The sequence below is a fragment of the Macaca nemestrina genome, chromosome 12 (assembly GCF_043159975.1).
Source record: "Macaca nemestrina isolate mMacNem1 chromosome 12, mMacNem.hap1, whole genome shotgun sequence".
NCBI classification, from domain to species: domain Eukaryota; kingdom Metazoa; phylum Chordata; class Mammalia; order Primates; family Cercopithecidae; genus Macaca; species Macaca nemestrina.
This window is the reverse complement of record NC_092136.1, coordinates 12,713,963-12,729,983: the sequence shown is the minus strand read 5'-3', so window position 1 is coordinate 12,729,983 and position 16,021 is coordinate 12,713,963. Positions and strand designations below refer to the sequence as shown.

The 16,021-nt window shown below is 43.8% G+C and overlaps 1 protein-coding gene across 1 annotated transcript in view; it reads right to left on the bottom strand.

Moving 5' to 3' along the window:
- The window catches only part of LOC105469400 (damage specific DNA binding protein 1), a 35,780-nt gene that overhangs the window by 18,645 nt on the left and 1,114 nt on the right, over positions 1-16,021 (bottom strand). The window contains exons 2-10 of the mRNA XM_011720351.2: positions 15,552-15,700; positions 13,948-14,064; positions 13,369-13,590; positions 10,785-10,899; positions 9,631-9,728; positions 8,004-8,162; positions 6,446-6,529; positions 5,734-5,850; positions 5,031-5,133 (exon numbers count right to left, since the gene is read on the bottom strand). Of these exons, the coding sequence (XP_011718653.1) occupies positions 5,031-5,133; positions 5,734-5,850; positions 6,446-6,529; positions 8,004-8,162; positions 9,631-9,728; positions 10,785-10,899; positions 13,369-13,590; positions 13,948-14,064; positions 15,552-15,700 (1,164 nt within the window). The remainder of the gene's footprint in view (positions 1-5,030; positions 5,134-5,733; positions 5,851-6,445; positions 6,530-8,003; positions 8,163-9,630; positions 9,729-10,784; positions 10,900-13,368; positions 13,591-13,947; positions 14,065-15,551; positions 15,701-16,021) is intronic.

Here is a 16,021-nt window from a genome sequence, read left to right as displayed (position 1 = left end):
GGGTTCAAGCAATTCTCCTGCCTCAGCCTCCTGAGTAGCTGGGACTACAGGTGTGCATTACCACGCCCGGCTAATTTTTTCTATTTTTAGTAAAGACAGGGTTTCACCGTGTTAGCCAGGATGGTCTTGATCTCCTGACCTCATGATCAGCCAGCTCAGTCTCCCAAAGTACTAGGATTACAGGTATGAGCCACTGCACCCGGCCTAAATATATTTTTTAAAAGTACACAGAAAAGTCTCATTTCCATACCTCCCTCCAACCCATTCCCCAAACAAGTAATCAATAAAGGCATCTTGTTTAGCCTTCTGGTAAAGAGATGGGGTGTGGGGGGATCTTACTATGTTGCCCCAGTCTGGCCTCCATCTCCTGGGCTCAAGTGATCCTCCCACCTCAGCCTCCGGAATAGAGAGGACTACAGGCCCACCACTCAACACCAAGCTTAATTTTTTTTTTAATTTAAGGAAATAGAGTATTATAAGCAAATACAAATATAATATAGTTTATCAAGCACTATTCTGCACCTTGTTCTTTCGTTTAACAATATATGCTTAAAGCCCTTATCGGAACACAGTATTTAATTGTGTAAATCATTTATCTATACAATTATTATTAAATCATGCAGATTAACAAATTCCTTCTCATGACATTTATACAGTATTTTGCTATAACATACAATGCCACAAGAAATAAGCTTGTATTTTTATGTCACTTTACACATATGAAGGTCAGGTAGAGGCTCAGAACTGGGACTACTAAGTAAACTGCTAAATGCTGTTTTTGATATTGCCCAATTCCCGTCTATAGAGAATGCACAAGCACGTTTATTTTCTCATGCCTGACCAACATCACGTATGGCCAAACTTCTGGATTTTGGTCAACTAGTAGAGTTGTTTGGTGTTAATGTGCATTTCTCAGGACTGTTGCCTGTCCATTCATGTCCTTTGCTAGTTTGGGGACAGAAAATTTAGTGATCTTCCTATAAATTTCTTATAAATTAGGAAGACTGGGCCTTTTGTCTATAAGATGAACTACAGAATATTTTTATCCAGTTTGTCATTTCTTCTGACTTAGCTAATAGTGTTCTGTTTTGCTTTTGCTATGAAGTGTTTTATCTTTATATAGTTGAATTTATCAATCTTTCTTTCTGGCTTCTGTACTTTGAGTCATAGTTATGGCTTCATTTTTTTACATTAAGTTTTTCATCCATTTAGATTCTAGCCAAGTGTACATTTGGCAGGCAGTAGGAACCCAAACTTGTCTTTTCCCAAATGACTATCAGTTATCCCAAAAACACCATTTATTAAGTCCCAACTTTAAGCTAGGCTCAGTGGCTCATGCCTGTCATTACAGCACTTTACAAGGCCAAGGCAGGAGGATCGCTTGAGCCCAGGAGTTTGAGATCAGCCTGGGCAACATAGGGAGACCCTGTCTCTACCAAAAAAATAAAATTAGCCAGGCATGGTGGCACATGGTTGCAGTACCAGCTACTGGGAGGCTGAGACAGGGAAGATCACTTGAGCCCAGGAGACTGAGGCTATAGTAAGCCATGATCATGCCACTGTACTCCAGCCTGGGTGACAGAGTGAGACCCTATCTCAAAAAATGAATAAAAATAAAAACAAAAATTTTAAAAGTCCCAACTTTACTCACTGAACTGAGAAGCCACCACTATCATACACTGAATTTCCACGTGTAATTGTCATTTCCCGACTTCTGAATCTGCCCATTAGACTCTGCCTATTCATCAGCAATACAACACTTCTAATTATAGAGGCTTAACAGTACGTTTCAGTACCTGGTAGGGTTAACCTGTCTCACTGGTTTTTTTTGTTTGTTTTTTGTTTTGAGACAGAGTCTCGCTCTGTTGCCCAGGCTAGAGTGCAGTGGCGAGATCTCGGCTCACTGCAAGCTCCACCTCCCGGGTTCATGCCATTCTCCAGCCTCAGCCTCCCAAGTAGCTGGGACTACAGGCGCCCGCCAACACGCCTGGCTAATTTTTTGTATTTTTAGTAGAGATGGGGTTTCACCATGTTTGCCAGGATGGTCTCGATCTCCTGACCTCATGATCCGCCCGCCTCGGCCTCCCAAAGTGCTGGGATTACAGGCGTGAGCCACCACGCCCAGCCTCACTGCTTTTTTTTTTTTGAGATGGAGTCTCACTCTGTCGCCAGGCTGGAGTGCAGTGGCGCAATCTCGGCTCACTGCAACCTCCACCTCCCGAATTCAAATGATTCCCCTGCCTCAGCCTCCCGGGTAGCTGGGACTACAGGCACGCGCCACCAACCCCAGCTAATTTTTTGTATTTTAGTAGAGACGGGGTTTCATCATGTTGGCCAGGATGGTCTCGATCTCCTGACCTCGTAATCTGCCCGCCTCAGCCTCCCAAAGTACTGGGATTACAGGCGTGAGGCATCATGCCCTGCCTCTCACTGCTCTTTTTAAAGTTTTCCTGGTTATGCCTGCTTCTTCCTTTTTCTGTTCAGACTTGTCTAAGTCAAGGAAAAAATGTATACATATTTAGGTACATTATATACAAAGAGAGAACAACTTTATATTGATTTGTAGACCTTGGTGTGTCTTTTTCATTTGATCAACTTGTTCTTTTCATTCTTTAGGAGTATTTTTAAGTTTTCCTTGTATAGGTTTTGCACTATTTTGTTAAATGTACTCCTTGGTACTTTATCATTTTCTTGTTATTGTAAATTGCCCCCTTTCCTCTACTATACTTTCTAATTGTGTTTACAGGCCGGGCGTGGTGGCTCACGCCTGTAATCCCAGCACTTTGGGAGGCCGAGGCGGGCAGATCACAAGGTCAGGAGATCAAGACCACGGTGAAACCCCGTCTCTACTAAAAATACAAAAAATTAGCCGGGCGCGGTTGTGGGCGCCTGTAGTCCCAGCTACTCGGGAGGCTGAGGCAGGAGAATGGCGTGAACCCGGGAGGCGGAGCTTGCAGTGAGCCGAGATCGCGCCACTGCACTCCAGCCTGGGCGACAGAGCGAGACTCCGTCTCAAAAAAATAAAAAATAAAAAATAAATAAATAATTGTGTTTACATGAAAGCTATTAATTTTAGTACATTACTTTTATATCCTGCTACCTCAGTGAATTTTTATTGTCTATAGTAGTTTTTTAGTTGATTATCTTGGGTTTATAGTTACATGATCTCTTCCTTTGCAATTTCATATACTTCTATTTCTTTCTTTTTTTTTTTTTTTGAGATGGAGTCTCATTATGTGGCCCAGGCTGTAGTGCACTGGCACAGTCTCAGCTCACTGCTACCTCTGCCTCCCAGGTTCAAGTGCCTCTCCTGTCTCAGCCTCCCAAGTAGCTGGGATTACAGGCACCCACACCATGCCTGGCTAATTTTTTGTATTTTTAGTAGAGACAGGGTTTCACCATGTTGGCCAGGCTGGTCTCGAACTCCTGAAATCAAGTGATCCACCTGCCTCAGCCTCCCAAACTGCTGGCATTACAGGCATCAGGCAACATGCCTGGCCATACTTCTATTTCTTTATTCACCTTTTCCCATACTTTTTTTTTTTCATATTCTGAATTACTCCTTTTTTTAAATTGAGATGGGATCCTGCTACGTTGCCCAGGCTGGTCTCAAACTCCTGGACTCAAGCGATCCTCCTGCCTCAGCCTCCCAAGTGGCTGGGACTACAGACACACGCCACTGCACCTGCCTTCAGAATTACTCTTTTAAAGATGTGCCTCCTATATACAACTTTAAGGTGGTTTTGTTTCATGATTTGATCTAATTATGTTGTCCTCTAACAGGACATTTACATTTACTGACATGACAGCTATGTTCCATATCAATTCTGCCATATTGTTTTAGGTTACGCTTATACATTGTAAATGTCTTTCACTGTGTAGCCTTTTTTTTTTTTTTTTTTTTGAGACAGAGTCTTGCTCTGTCGCCCAGGCTGGGGTGCAGTGGCCGGATCTCAGCTCACTGCAAGCTCCGCCTCCCGGGTTTAGACCATTCTCCTGCCTCAGCCTCCCGAGTAGCTGGGACTACAGGCGCCCGCCACCTCGCCCGGCTAGTTTTTTGTATTTTTTTTTTTTTTGAGACGGAGTCTTGCTCTGTCCCCCTGGCTGGAGTGCAGTGGCACTATCCCGGCTCACTGCAAGCTCCGCCTCCCGGGATCACGCCATTCTCCTGCCTCAGCCTCCCGAGTAGCTGGGACTACAGGCGCCCGCCACCGCGCCTGGCTAATTTTTTTGTATTTTTAGTAGAGACGGGGTTTCACCATGTTAGCCAGGATGGTCTCGATCTCCTGACCTTGTGATCCGCCCGCCTCGGCCTCCCAAAGTGCTGGGATTACAGGCTTGAGCCACCGCGCCCAGCCTTTTTTTTTTTTTTGGTGAGACAAGATCTCACTGTCGCCCAAGCTAGAGTGCAGTGGCACAATCATGGCTCTCTACAGCCTCAAGACTACAACCACCTAGGCTAGAACCAAGTAGCTGGAACCACAGGCATGCACCATCACCCCTGGCTAATTTTTAATTTTTTTATAGAGATGAGGTCTACATTGCTTAGGCTGGTCTCAAACTCTTGGGCTTAAGCAATCCTTCCACCTTGGCCTCCCAAAGTGCTGTAATGACAGGCATGAGCCACGCCACCTTGCCTAGCCTCTGATCTTTTTTTAATTAAAATTCTCCTGGAATTTAGGAAGATTTATATTTTTTATCTAGAAGTTACATTTATACATATATCTTCATAAAATATCCTGTCTCTTTCTTTATGAATTCTACCAGTTCCCTCATAAAAACATTAAATTTAATTTATAATCTTTTAATCCCCTGTCCTCTATTCTACTACCAATTTTGATTAGTAGCATTTTTTTTTAAAGTTTACTTTTATACTTTCAGATATGTTTAAGCTTCTGATCTGTTGTTATGACCTTCACTCTTCATTTGATTTGCTTTCCTCTGGCTCTCACCAAAACACCTTCACAACATATAACAAGGCCAAAGTCCCTCATATAAGATCTGCATCCTGTGTTCACCAAAAAAGCTACCTTTGATGCCTGGTAAGTCAATGCTGGCATGCTCGTGGATTCCAATTCCATTCCGGATGATCCGCAAGGAACCTTCCTTGAAAGCCCCAGAGCAAGTGACCAGCTGCAAGCAGAGAAAACATTTCTAAAGAACCCCCTCAAGATACTGGGCCAGTCATACTGATGCCCAGAAAGCAAACACGGTATACCTAAATCCAAGAACCTTTATTGTGGGGCTGGTTTGAGAATGCAGACTTGGCAGAGGTTGATTTCCAAAGTTTTTCAAATTTATGGAGCAGACAGGACATCCTAGTGCAGGAAGCAAAAAGCTTCTACCACTGCTCCTAGCAAGCTTGCTTAGATCCCTGGGACCTAGTTTACTGGAATGAGCAAAGGATCTGGAGTTATATACACCTGCCACTTACTAAGTTAGGTGACTTTGGAGAAAGTTACTTAATCTTTCTCAGCACTAATTTTCCTCACTTCTGAGACGGCCAAAAATCCCTATCTAGGGTACTTGTATAATTAGAGATAATATATATAAAGTGCCTGGCAGACCAAGATAGGCACTCAATAAACAGTAGTTATCCTTATATCATTCGGATTCATGAGGCGGCTCTTAAAAGTATTTTCACTGCACCCTCCCCATTCTAGATAAGTATAGCTAGGAGGACACAGTTTGAGTGGGCATATACCAACTATCCACTTTCAGAATGGCCCTTACCTGCCCCTGCCCCTGCCTCTCCAGGTCCACCACGCACATATCCACAATGGGTCCTAAGTTAGTAAATGTTTCCATGGCCACTACATAGGAGCCTTGTTCATTACTGTCAACGTTGAGCTAAGAAGAAAGAACAATGTTATGTTAGTCCTAGAACACCCTAACAGACCTACCCAAAAGAGATGGTTATTGTCCAAAAGAAACTCTCAATAACTAGTTTCTAGATCTGCCATTCTTGTGTTCCAAGGGATGATTCCAGAAGGGGATTGTTGATTAAGGAATATGGTTGTCTTACAGGTGATCCATTAATCAGCCAAGGATGGCTGACCTAGAGTCCATGGATGGATTTCAGAGAAGAAGTGAATGTTTGAAAATTAATGTAAAATGTTTGCATGCATTTTCCTGCAGAGAAGGTCCGAAGTTTTCATATTCTAGAAGTCCATTACATTAAACTATAACCTGTTTGAAGGTAGGAGCTGGGTCTTACTCGTCAATGTATCCACAGCACCTAGCACCTTGCCCGGCAAATTTGCTGAATGAACCACAAAGACAAAGAGCTGGTCAGAGGTAGGATGTTAAATTAACCAAGTAGAAAGCTGGACAGTAGGGATGTGGATAAAATGGAGAGATTCTGAGAGGCACCAAACATAGGAGAAATTTGATGAAGAAACAGTGAGGACAGCGAAAAAGAAACCAGAAACAAGTGTCTTCTCACCTTCACAAGCTGGGAGTCACCCAGGCGAGACCCGACAAACACAACACCATTATCAAGGTATGTCAAGCACTCAGCAATAGAGGTCTGGAAGAAAGTAAGCAACGTGAAAGAAATGAGAATGGACTCCACATGGGATCCAGATACTACCCACATCTCAGACATCTGCTGAGAAAACTCCCAACTGCAGCCATAATTCAGGACAGTTCTGTTTCAAATTCCCAGGTCACACTAAGCAAACATTTCTAAATCTCTGAAGTTTGTGATTCTTCATCTGTTGCATCCCTACACTCAGAAAAATCTATCATTTGTCTTGCATATTCCTGCTCCAAAAGATACTTCCTTTTTTTTTTTTTTTTTTTTTTTTGAGACGGAGTCTCGCTCTGTCGCCCAGGCTGGAGTGCAGTGGCGTGATCTCGGCTCACTGCAAGCTCCACCTCCCGGGTTCACGCCATTCTCCTGCCTCAGCCTCCCGAGTAGCTGGGACTACAGGCGCCCACAACCGCGCCCGGCTAATTTTTTTTTTTTTTGTATTTTTAGTAGAGACGGGGTTTCACCGTGGTCTCGATCTCCTGACCTTGTGATCCACCCGCCTCGGCCTCCCAAAGTGCTGGGATTACAGGCGTGAGCCACCGCGCCCGGCCTCCTTTTTTTTTTTTGAGACAGAGTCTCACTCCATTAGCCAGGCTGGAGTGCAGTTGCGCTATCTTGCTCACTGCAAGCTCCGCCTTCCGGGTTCATGCCATTCTCCTGCCTCAGCCTCCCGAGTAGCTGGGACTACAAGTGCCCGCCACCATGCCTGGCTAATTTTTTAATTTTTGTATTTTTTTAGTAGAGACAGGGTTTCACCGTGTTAGCCAGGATGGTCTCGATCTCCTGACCTCGTGATCCACCCACCTCGGCCTCCCAAAGTGCTGGGATTACAGGCGCGAGCTACCGCGCCCGGCTCTAAGTATTAATATTAAACTTTTTGGGAACCTCCTCCCACTGAAATCAGCAATTTTTTTTTTTCGAGACAGGGTCTCGCTGTCACCCAGGCTGGAGTGCAGTGGTACAATCCTGGCTCACTGACTGCAACCTTGACCTCCCCAGGCTAAGGTAATCCTCCCACCTCAGCCTCCCAAGTAGATGGGAATACAGGCACACACCACCATACCCAGCTAATTTCTGTACTTTTTGTAGAGATGGCGTTTTGCCATATTGACCAGGCTAATCACGAACTCCTGGGGCTCACACAATCAGCCTGACTCGGCCTCCCAAAGTGCTGGGATCACAGATGTGAGCCACCAAAACCAGCTAGATTGATATTTAATTCCAGATTATATCCTTTTGTTTCCCTTTCTTTTCCTTTTCTCACGGGCAGCTTGGGTAGATTCTCACAGGATCCTGTGAGATTCTCCAATACCTAACTCATTCAATAGTCAACTTCCACAGCAAGAACAACAGTTTGTTGTTAGGTGTTAAGTAACATAATTCCCAGAGTTGAGGTGTGGGACCACACACTTGGGATCTTTAGGAACCTAAGAGAATATTGTAGAGCAACAGGGAGAACAAGTTCTACCTCTCCAAGGAGTTCTACACGGAGATCCTTGAGCGTGACGGTACCATCCATCTGTTCCTCCTTCTCCAAAAGCAGCATGAAGAGCCGGCCTTCCATGTCTCCCAGCAGGTATCTTGAGCCATTAGGGTCCACTCGATTGTGGCACACAATCGTGCTTTGCTGCCAATGGGGAGGAAACAGTCATTAGATATTCAGCATCTTCCACACCAGAAAACAAACCCTACTGGACCACTCCCTTTACCAAACCCAGCCATTTTACCGGCAGACAAATCGCTCAGATAACATTACATGAAAATGAGGATAGATCCTATTCCCCATTAATACAAAATGGGGAGCTTTTTTATTTTGAAGATAATTTTCTGAGGAGCTCCATCAATATATCTTATATGTTTACTGATATGTCGTCATTCTGCAGGAAAATAGAAATACACAGAATAGGAAGCTGCTGCCAAAATTCACTGAACTATGCATGCTATTACAAATGTAGTTATTTATTCTTAATACCACTAATTACCCCCTACCACTGTGGCAATGCTACCACAGATTTTGTTCTTTTTTAGAGACAGGGTCTCGCTATGTCACCCAGGCTAAAGTACAGTGGCTATTCACAGGCATGATCACAGTGCACTGCAGCCTAACTCCTGGACTCAAGCCATCCGCTCAAGTGGCTAGGACTGCAGGCACTTGCCACTGTAGCCAGCTAGATTTTGTTCTTTTTTCTCAAAAAGTAAGTAAAATGAAACTTTTAAGGCTTAATTTTTACAACTTGATATTCTAAGTCCGTGAAATTTTTGACTTTTTTAGCCTTTATAATTTATCAATATATTACTTTATATGATTTGAGCCCTGAAAACATTACATTCAACAGAAATTGCCAATATTATGGCCAGGCACAGTGGCTCATGCCTGTAATCCCGGCACTTTGGGAGGCCGAGGCAGTGGATCACCTGCGGTCGGGAGTTTGAGACCAGCCTGACCAACATGGAGAAACCCCATCTCTACTAAAAATACAAAATTAGCCAGGCGTGGTGGCACATGCCTGTAATCCCAGGTACTAGGGAGGCTGAGGCAGGAGAATCGCTTGAACCTGGGAGGCAGAGGTTGCGGTGAGCCGAGATCGTGCTATTGCACTCCAGCCTGGGCAACAAGAGCAAAACTCCATCTCAAAAAAAAAGGAAGGAATTGCCAAAATTTTCCCTTCTTAAAGTTGCCCCATGTGGTAGTTCATGCCTGTAATTCTAGTTACTCGAGAGGCTGAGACAAGAGGATCAATTGAGCCCAGGAGTTCAAGGCTACAGTGAGCTACAATCATGTCACTGCATTCTAGCTCTCCAGCCTAAGTGACAGAGTAAGACCCTGTCTCTTTGACAAAAAAAAGGTGCCCCAGTCAATGAAAAGGGGAAGCCTGTTTTGATTATCATTTATCTAAGCTAGCAACCAAGCTCTCTGTAAGCAAATCCAGGCTAATCTCTTTCCCTGTTCCCAAAGGCCAACGCAGTATCTTGTATAAACAGAAAATCGTGTAACAGGCATCTGTGAATCTCCTTTTGACACACGAGAGAAAGGGAGGAGCAAGGTGAGGACAAGGAAAGATGAAAGGAAAAAAAGGTAGAGGACTGCTGCTCACCTTGATGATAGGAGGGGCAATAGCCAGGTATTTGTCACCATTGTGATAAGTGATTGACTCCTGTCCAATGATGATGGCCCCCCCAAAGGGCTCTGGGACTGCAGGAAAGACAGCAAAATTAGAACGCTCAGCACTCTGGGTCTGCCAAGCCAGGACTGGCAAGAGCACAGGTCTAGTTAGCCCCAAGATCATCATTATTTTAAAAAGGACATCAAAACCCAGGGAACATGATAGCCTTTACGGAGATTCTTAGAATTTGTTGACTGGCCATTATCTAATCCCGGTAATATTTTTACTGCCACTCTTCTGGTATTTGACTATTCCTATGGGTGGGAAGTCTTCTCCATGTTCTTTCCCATGCATTCTCCCCCATTTTTCTTCTCAACTTCTAATCCTTTCCAAGTAAAAGCTTTTACTTTTTTTTTCCTGGTCTCTACTCTTGTTCCTTAGCTTAACTTCCCCCCATTATCAGGGCCACCATTTAGAAGAGCCAGTCTTCTCTTAAGAGAAGTTTTAAAACTTCCCTACTGAGTGAGACAAACATAATGTAAGGGCAGAGTTAGGACAAGGAGTGAAGAGGCCTGGATTCTAGCCCAGGCTAGATCATGGACAGACATGGGCAGGTCCCTCTGGCCCTGTTTCCTCATCTATGAGGTAAAGAAATCAGATAAGCGCTATTGCTCCCTTTTGGTTTTTTGTTTTTTGTTTTTTAAAGAGATGGGGTCTCATTATGCTGCCCAGGCTAAACTCAAACTCCTAAGCTCAAATGAGCCTCCCAACTCAGCCTCTTGAGTAGCTGGGACTATAAATCCTGGCTTCCTTTCAATTTTAAATGTTATGCCCAGCAATAAAATAATGAGACTCATTTCCATACGCCACTGTGCAAATCAATCTCAGTGTTTTACAGTCAATCCCTCCACCCAAGTAAAACAGAAGTTATACTTTTGGGGGGAGGAATGAAAAACAGAAAATCTCAAAGACAGAAAAAAACAAAGCACAATTTAGAGAAAGCAGACATAAAGGTGTGGTAAACAATGCACACCTTCAATAATACTGAGCGCCAAAACGAAGGGCAGAGAAGGTGAGAGAGGGAACAAGAACAGGGAACTAGCCTAGACCCGGGTGGAGGCATATTTCCTAAACCCCCAACCAACCTGCAATCACCATGGAAGCTTCAGCTTCGACATTTTCCTGTTTCCAAGGGCCCTTATTGAATTCCTTCTCTCGGAGAGACACCTCATAGGTTTTTACATGCCGCCCCTGAGGGTCCTGGGTGGGGGAAAGGTGAAATGGTTAGCCCTTAGGAAGGGTAAGCCTAGGGCTAAAGAGAGGTGCTGAAAGGGACAAGCTACCACCACCCAGCATCTGACAGTCCCATCACGTCAGCCCTCCCACCCTCATCCATCAGTACACTGACAATCACCAGCTGAGCCTGGGATTAATTCCTAGGTAGACTGCAGCATCTGAGATCTACCATTCCTAACAATTCAACCAACCAAGAAAGGTTTAAAGAATTAGAAAAATGAACTTGTCACACTGCACTAGGTACTATAAGAGATACTGTGTGCCAGGCACAGTGGCTCATGCCTGTAATCCTAGAACTTTGGAAGGCTGAGGTGGGTGGATCACCTGAGGTCAGGAATTCAAGACCAGCCTGGCCAACATGGCAAAACCCCGTCTCTACTAAAAATACAAAAATTAGCCCTGCGTGGTGGCGCACACCTACCATCCCAGCTACTCGGGTGGCTGAGGCGGGAGAATCGCTTGAACCCAGGAGGCAAAGGTTGCAATAAGCCAAGATGGCACCACTGCACTCCAGCCTAGGCAACAGAGCAAGACTCCATCTCAGAAAAAAAAAAAAAAAAAAAAAAGATACTGTGTGTGTGCCTGTGTGTGTTCCTTAGCCTCAAGAAATTTACAAAACGCATTGATAAGCTATACCTATGAGATTTTTTAAAATTGATAGAATTCTCAAAAGCATTCTGATGGAGTAACAGTAGAGAACACAATTGATTGCTCTGTTAAGTGAAACCTTTCAGTCCTGCCATTGTCAACATCATCTTCCCCTCCTTTTTCTGAATTATGACTCATGTCAGTCCTGGGACTGCCAAGGTCACCTTTAAGATGCTAAAGAGCAGGGACGGGAAGAAAGCTACACTCAGCCAGTGGAAGACGGCTTCAACAAAGAAGTTATGGAAGGAATTCAGCAATGTGTTTCAGGGCAGGGATCACATCTTAGTCACTGTTATAGCTCCTGAAGCAGGAATACCTTTCACATAGCATTAAGCAACTAAATATTTGTCAAATTGAATTTTGGGCATAAAACAGGAGATAGTAATTTTTGGCTGATGAAAACATTTTCCCATCAATGAGTAGGGTTATGACACAGCTTCGCAAAAAGTTCAAGTGTGGATTTGGGCCTCTGAGACACACATGCAGAAATGAAGATCTGATCACAACTGGCAGCCCTGAAGCTGAGAACAACCAACCTTGAATAATCAACAACATCAAAGTTCTAATGACCTAATATTTACAAAACTAAACAGAGAGAAATTCTAAGTTTTTATTTTAACTCATACTTGGTAAGATCAAACAAAATCTCTTGGTTTCAACCTTATTCAATTGGGCCTTATTCCAATAGCCTCAGAACTACAGTAACACTAAGAAATATACAAAAAGATATCAGCACTTCCAACACCTAACAAGGCCATCAAGCTGTCTACGTGCCCACACACTCTATGTGGGACTAGACTATCATCTCTTTCCGTCACTCATTCAGCCACACACAAATGAACTGATCTTAAGGCTGCATGGCCTTTTGTTAAAGGGCTGAGATTTTACCAAGATACTGGCATGTTAGCCTGGTGCTCTACCACCCCACCCCCACTTAACAGATCTGGACCAGAGAACAGCTGCCCAGGATCAGCTCTGCTAAAGTTTTAGGCACAGACTAAAATAGAAGAGCCAGCAAGTTGCCGGGTGCTCATGTCTGTAATCCCAGCACTTTGGGAGGCCGAGGCAGGAGAGTCATGAGGTCATGAGTTCGTGACCATTCTGGCCAACATGGTGAAACCCCGTCTCTACTAAAAACACAAAAATTAGCTGGGCATGGTGGCATGCACCTGTAATTCCAGCTACTCAGGAGGCTGAGGCAGGAGAATCGCTTGAACCCAGGAGGCAGAGGTTGCAGTGAGCCAAGATCAGGCCATCGCACTCCGGCCTGGGCGACAGAGTGAGACTCTGTCTCAAAAAAATAATAATAAAATAAAATAAAAACAAGCCAGCAAATCACACGTGATTGCTGGACAAAATGTAAACCTCTTCTTAAAAAACACATATAAAGCATCACCAAGACAATTTCTCTTTACTTAATACAAAGGCAAGATCTAGATAACTTCTCGACAGCTAAGTTTTAATAATCCCCTAGCATTCCAGTAAGAGAATCAAAGTATAAACTAGGTCATCCTGTGAAATCTCCCAAGGCCCACAACCAGAGTGTAATCTCAGGATTAAAACCTGCTACAAGCCCCAGAGAGCTTGCTGCCTCCACAATAAGCACTACTGCACTCAAGAAGCAACAAAAGTCTGACCCATATTAATTGTGTTGTTCAAAACATTTCAGGACAAACACAGTAAACACTTCTCTCTAGCCTACCAAACCCAGATATTCCAGTTAGCAAAAACAACTCCTATCACATCAGCCTCACAGTTTCTCCCCCTCTCCTCCCGATCCAGTACCTGGTAGACAAAGCAAATAGTAGGTGCTTGGCAACCATATAGGAACTTGACATCAATGACATGCAGCTCCTCCAGGCGGATGTTGAAGGCCTTGAGTTCTTTATTATCGCGATCTAGTGGAATAACCTTGAAAAGGCCATCATAGAGACGCAGGCCAATCATCCGGCACTCAGGGTCAATGATGCCAATAATGCCGGTCTCCGAGGGGCGGCCAATGCGGTCCTGAGAAACAAAATTGGGATTAGGGAAGAACCTCAACATCCACAGAGCAACAGAAGACACTGGGCACCACTTGCAAAGAAAAACTTTAGGAGAGGAAGTAAAACTAATGGATCTATTTGATAGGCCAAATAGTTAGAGACCCAATGTCTGTGCATGTCTTTTTCACGAAACACTGAATCTCAATGAATGAATTATTGCTCTGTCCCTTGGGCCTTGAGTGAACTAAAGGAAACCCATAGTGTCTTCTCCTCGTTTCTCTGATCAAATAGCGAGCTGCCCCCAGCATTTTAATTTTTTTCCATGAATCATGACAGTCCTACTTAGAAAACTTTTGTCAGCCTAAAGCAGCCACCTCACCTGGACATTGCCATGGGCTCGTGTAATGATGTCAATGCTCTCGCCACTCTGCTTATACTCCAGGATGCAGGCATTGTACTTCGCTGTCAAGATAAACAGCAGGTCCTTGCTCTCCCCCTGGAAACCAATGTTATGCTATCAAAAGAGATTCTTTTTAAAACAGGAACAACCTGTCTAGTCTTTAAGCACACCAAATTCTTTAAGAATTTTCCAAATTCTTCTCTCCCTAAAGAGAAAATATATGGTGAGCTTGTAACCCACACTAGGTACACATACACCCTAAGGGCACGTACAAAAAGCCAGAACTGAAGCTGGTAAACATCTATTTCTCACTTTCATTATTCTCCATCTCTCTGTTCTATATACAAAGTCTTCATCTATTTCAATCTCAAGCTAATCTCAATCATCCCATTCAAATTCTGAAACACGAATGTAATGCCTCCTCCACTCCTCTCCAAGTATTTGAAGAAAGAGAAAAAAAAATGTGGGAATAACAACGGAAGCTAAAATGGATCAACAAAGTCTTACTTATTTAACACAGACTCCAAAAAATTACTGTTTTGTTCAAAGGGTTATAATTAAAATTCTGAACCCACTGCTTTCTTGCCAGATTCAGTTAGGACATCATAAAGGAATGTAGTGGTGATTTGGGTGAATACATTTGCACTAAAATAATAAAAATACTGATGGTAATTGTTTTTTTGTTGTTGTTGTTTGGTTTTTTTTTTTTTTTTGAGACGGAGTCTCATTCTGTCACCCAGGCTGGAGTGCAATGGGCACCATCTCCGCTCACTGCAACCTCCGCCTCCTGGGTTCAAGCAATTCTCGTGCCTCAGCCTGCCAAGTAGCTGGGATTACAGGTGCATGCCATCACATCTGGCTAACTTTTGTATTTTTAGTAGAGACAGGGTTTCACCATGTTGGCCAGGCTGGTCTCGAACTCCTGACCTCAGGTGATCCACCCACCTTGGCCTCCCAAAGTGCTGGGGTTACAGGCGTGAGCCACCACATCCAGCCTGGTAATTGTTAACATAACTTTAAATGCTTGCTATATGATAGGCCCTGTGTTACCGAATCATTTCATCTTCAAAATAACCTAGGGGACTTGATCTGAAAGGTGCCTCAAGTGACACCTAAAGTCAGAATTAACAAGGAATGAAGCCAGGACTGCCCCACTCTGTAACCTATCCTCTGAAACAAACTGCTTTAATTTCTGTCTCCTAAAGAAGTCAACTTCATAAATGTTTCCCTAATAAATCTCTCCTTTTACTTCTAGAAAGCTTGGTCAAGAGTACATACTGAAATTTGCCATCCAAAGAGAGAAAAAAGAGAAGAGAGTTTCTCTCCTAAGGTATATTCCACCCATCCCAAGAATTCGCAAAACAATGTAACACAGCCCAGGCACGGTGGCGCATGCCTACAATCCCTCAGCTACTCTACTCCAGAGGCTGAAGCGGAGGGATTGCTTGAGCCCAGGAGTTCAAGACATCCTGGGCAACACTGTGAGACACCCGTTTCAAAGGAAATAAATAAACAAAAATAACATAAAACAACCTACAACCAACAGTTCTCCCTCCACTGCTTGTCCCAACTGCAACACTTACCTTGGGCCTGAAAAGCTCCATGACCGCAATCTTCCCGTACATGCCCACCTCTTTGACGGGCCGAAGCCCCTCGGCAGTGACCACATAAATCTCTAATCTCGTGTTTTTGGCAATCAACAGGTTTAAGTCTTCGGCTGAAGTAAAGTGTCCTGAAAGAACAGACCGTCTAACTTTTGAACTCAGGGGAAGGGCCTCCCATCCCTTCAAAATAATCCTATAACTTATGCCTAAATACCTCCAAAATTCTCATTTACTTCACATACTTCTCCAACTCCCTCCAGGTACTACTCCCCTTCTTATCATACCCGGCACCTCAAAGAGTCTCAGTTCATGCATTCAACAAAGCTACTTTCCTAATCAGACTAAGAAAACTGGATGGACCTAAGAGCCGTGTGTCCTCCAACAGACAATGACTTCGTAATCCCTTCTCATGGCTCTCGTCCCTCAAATTTTACTCTTCCTATTACAGT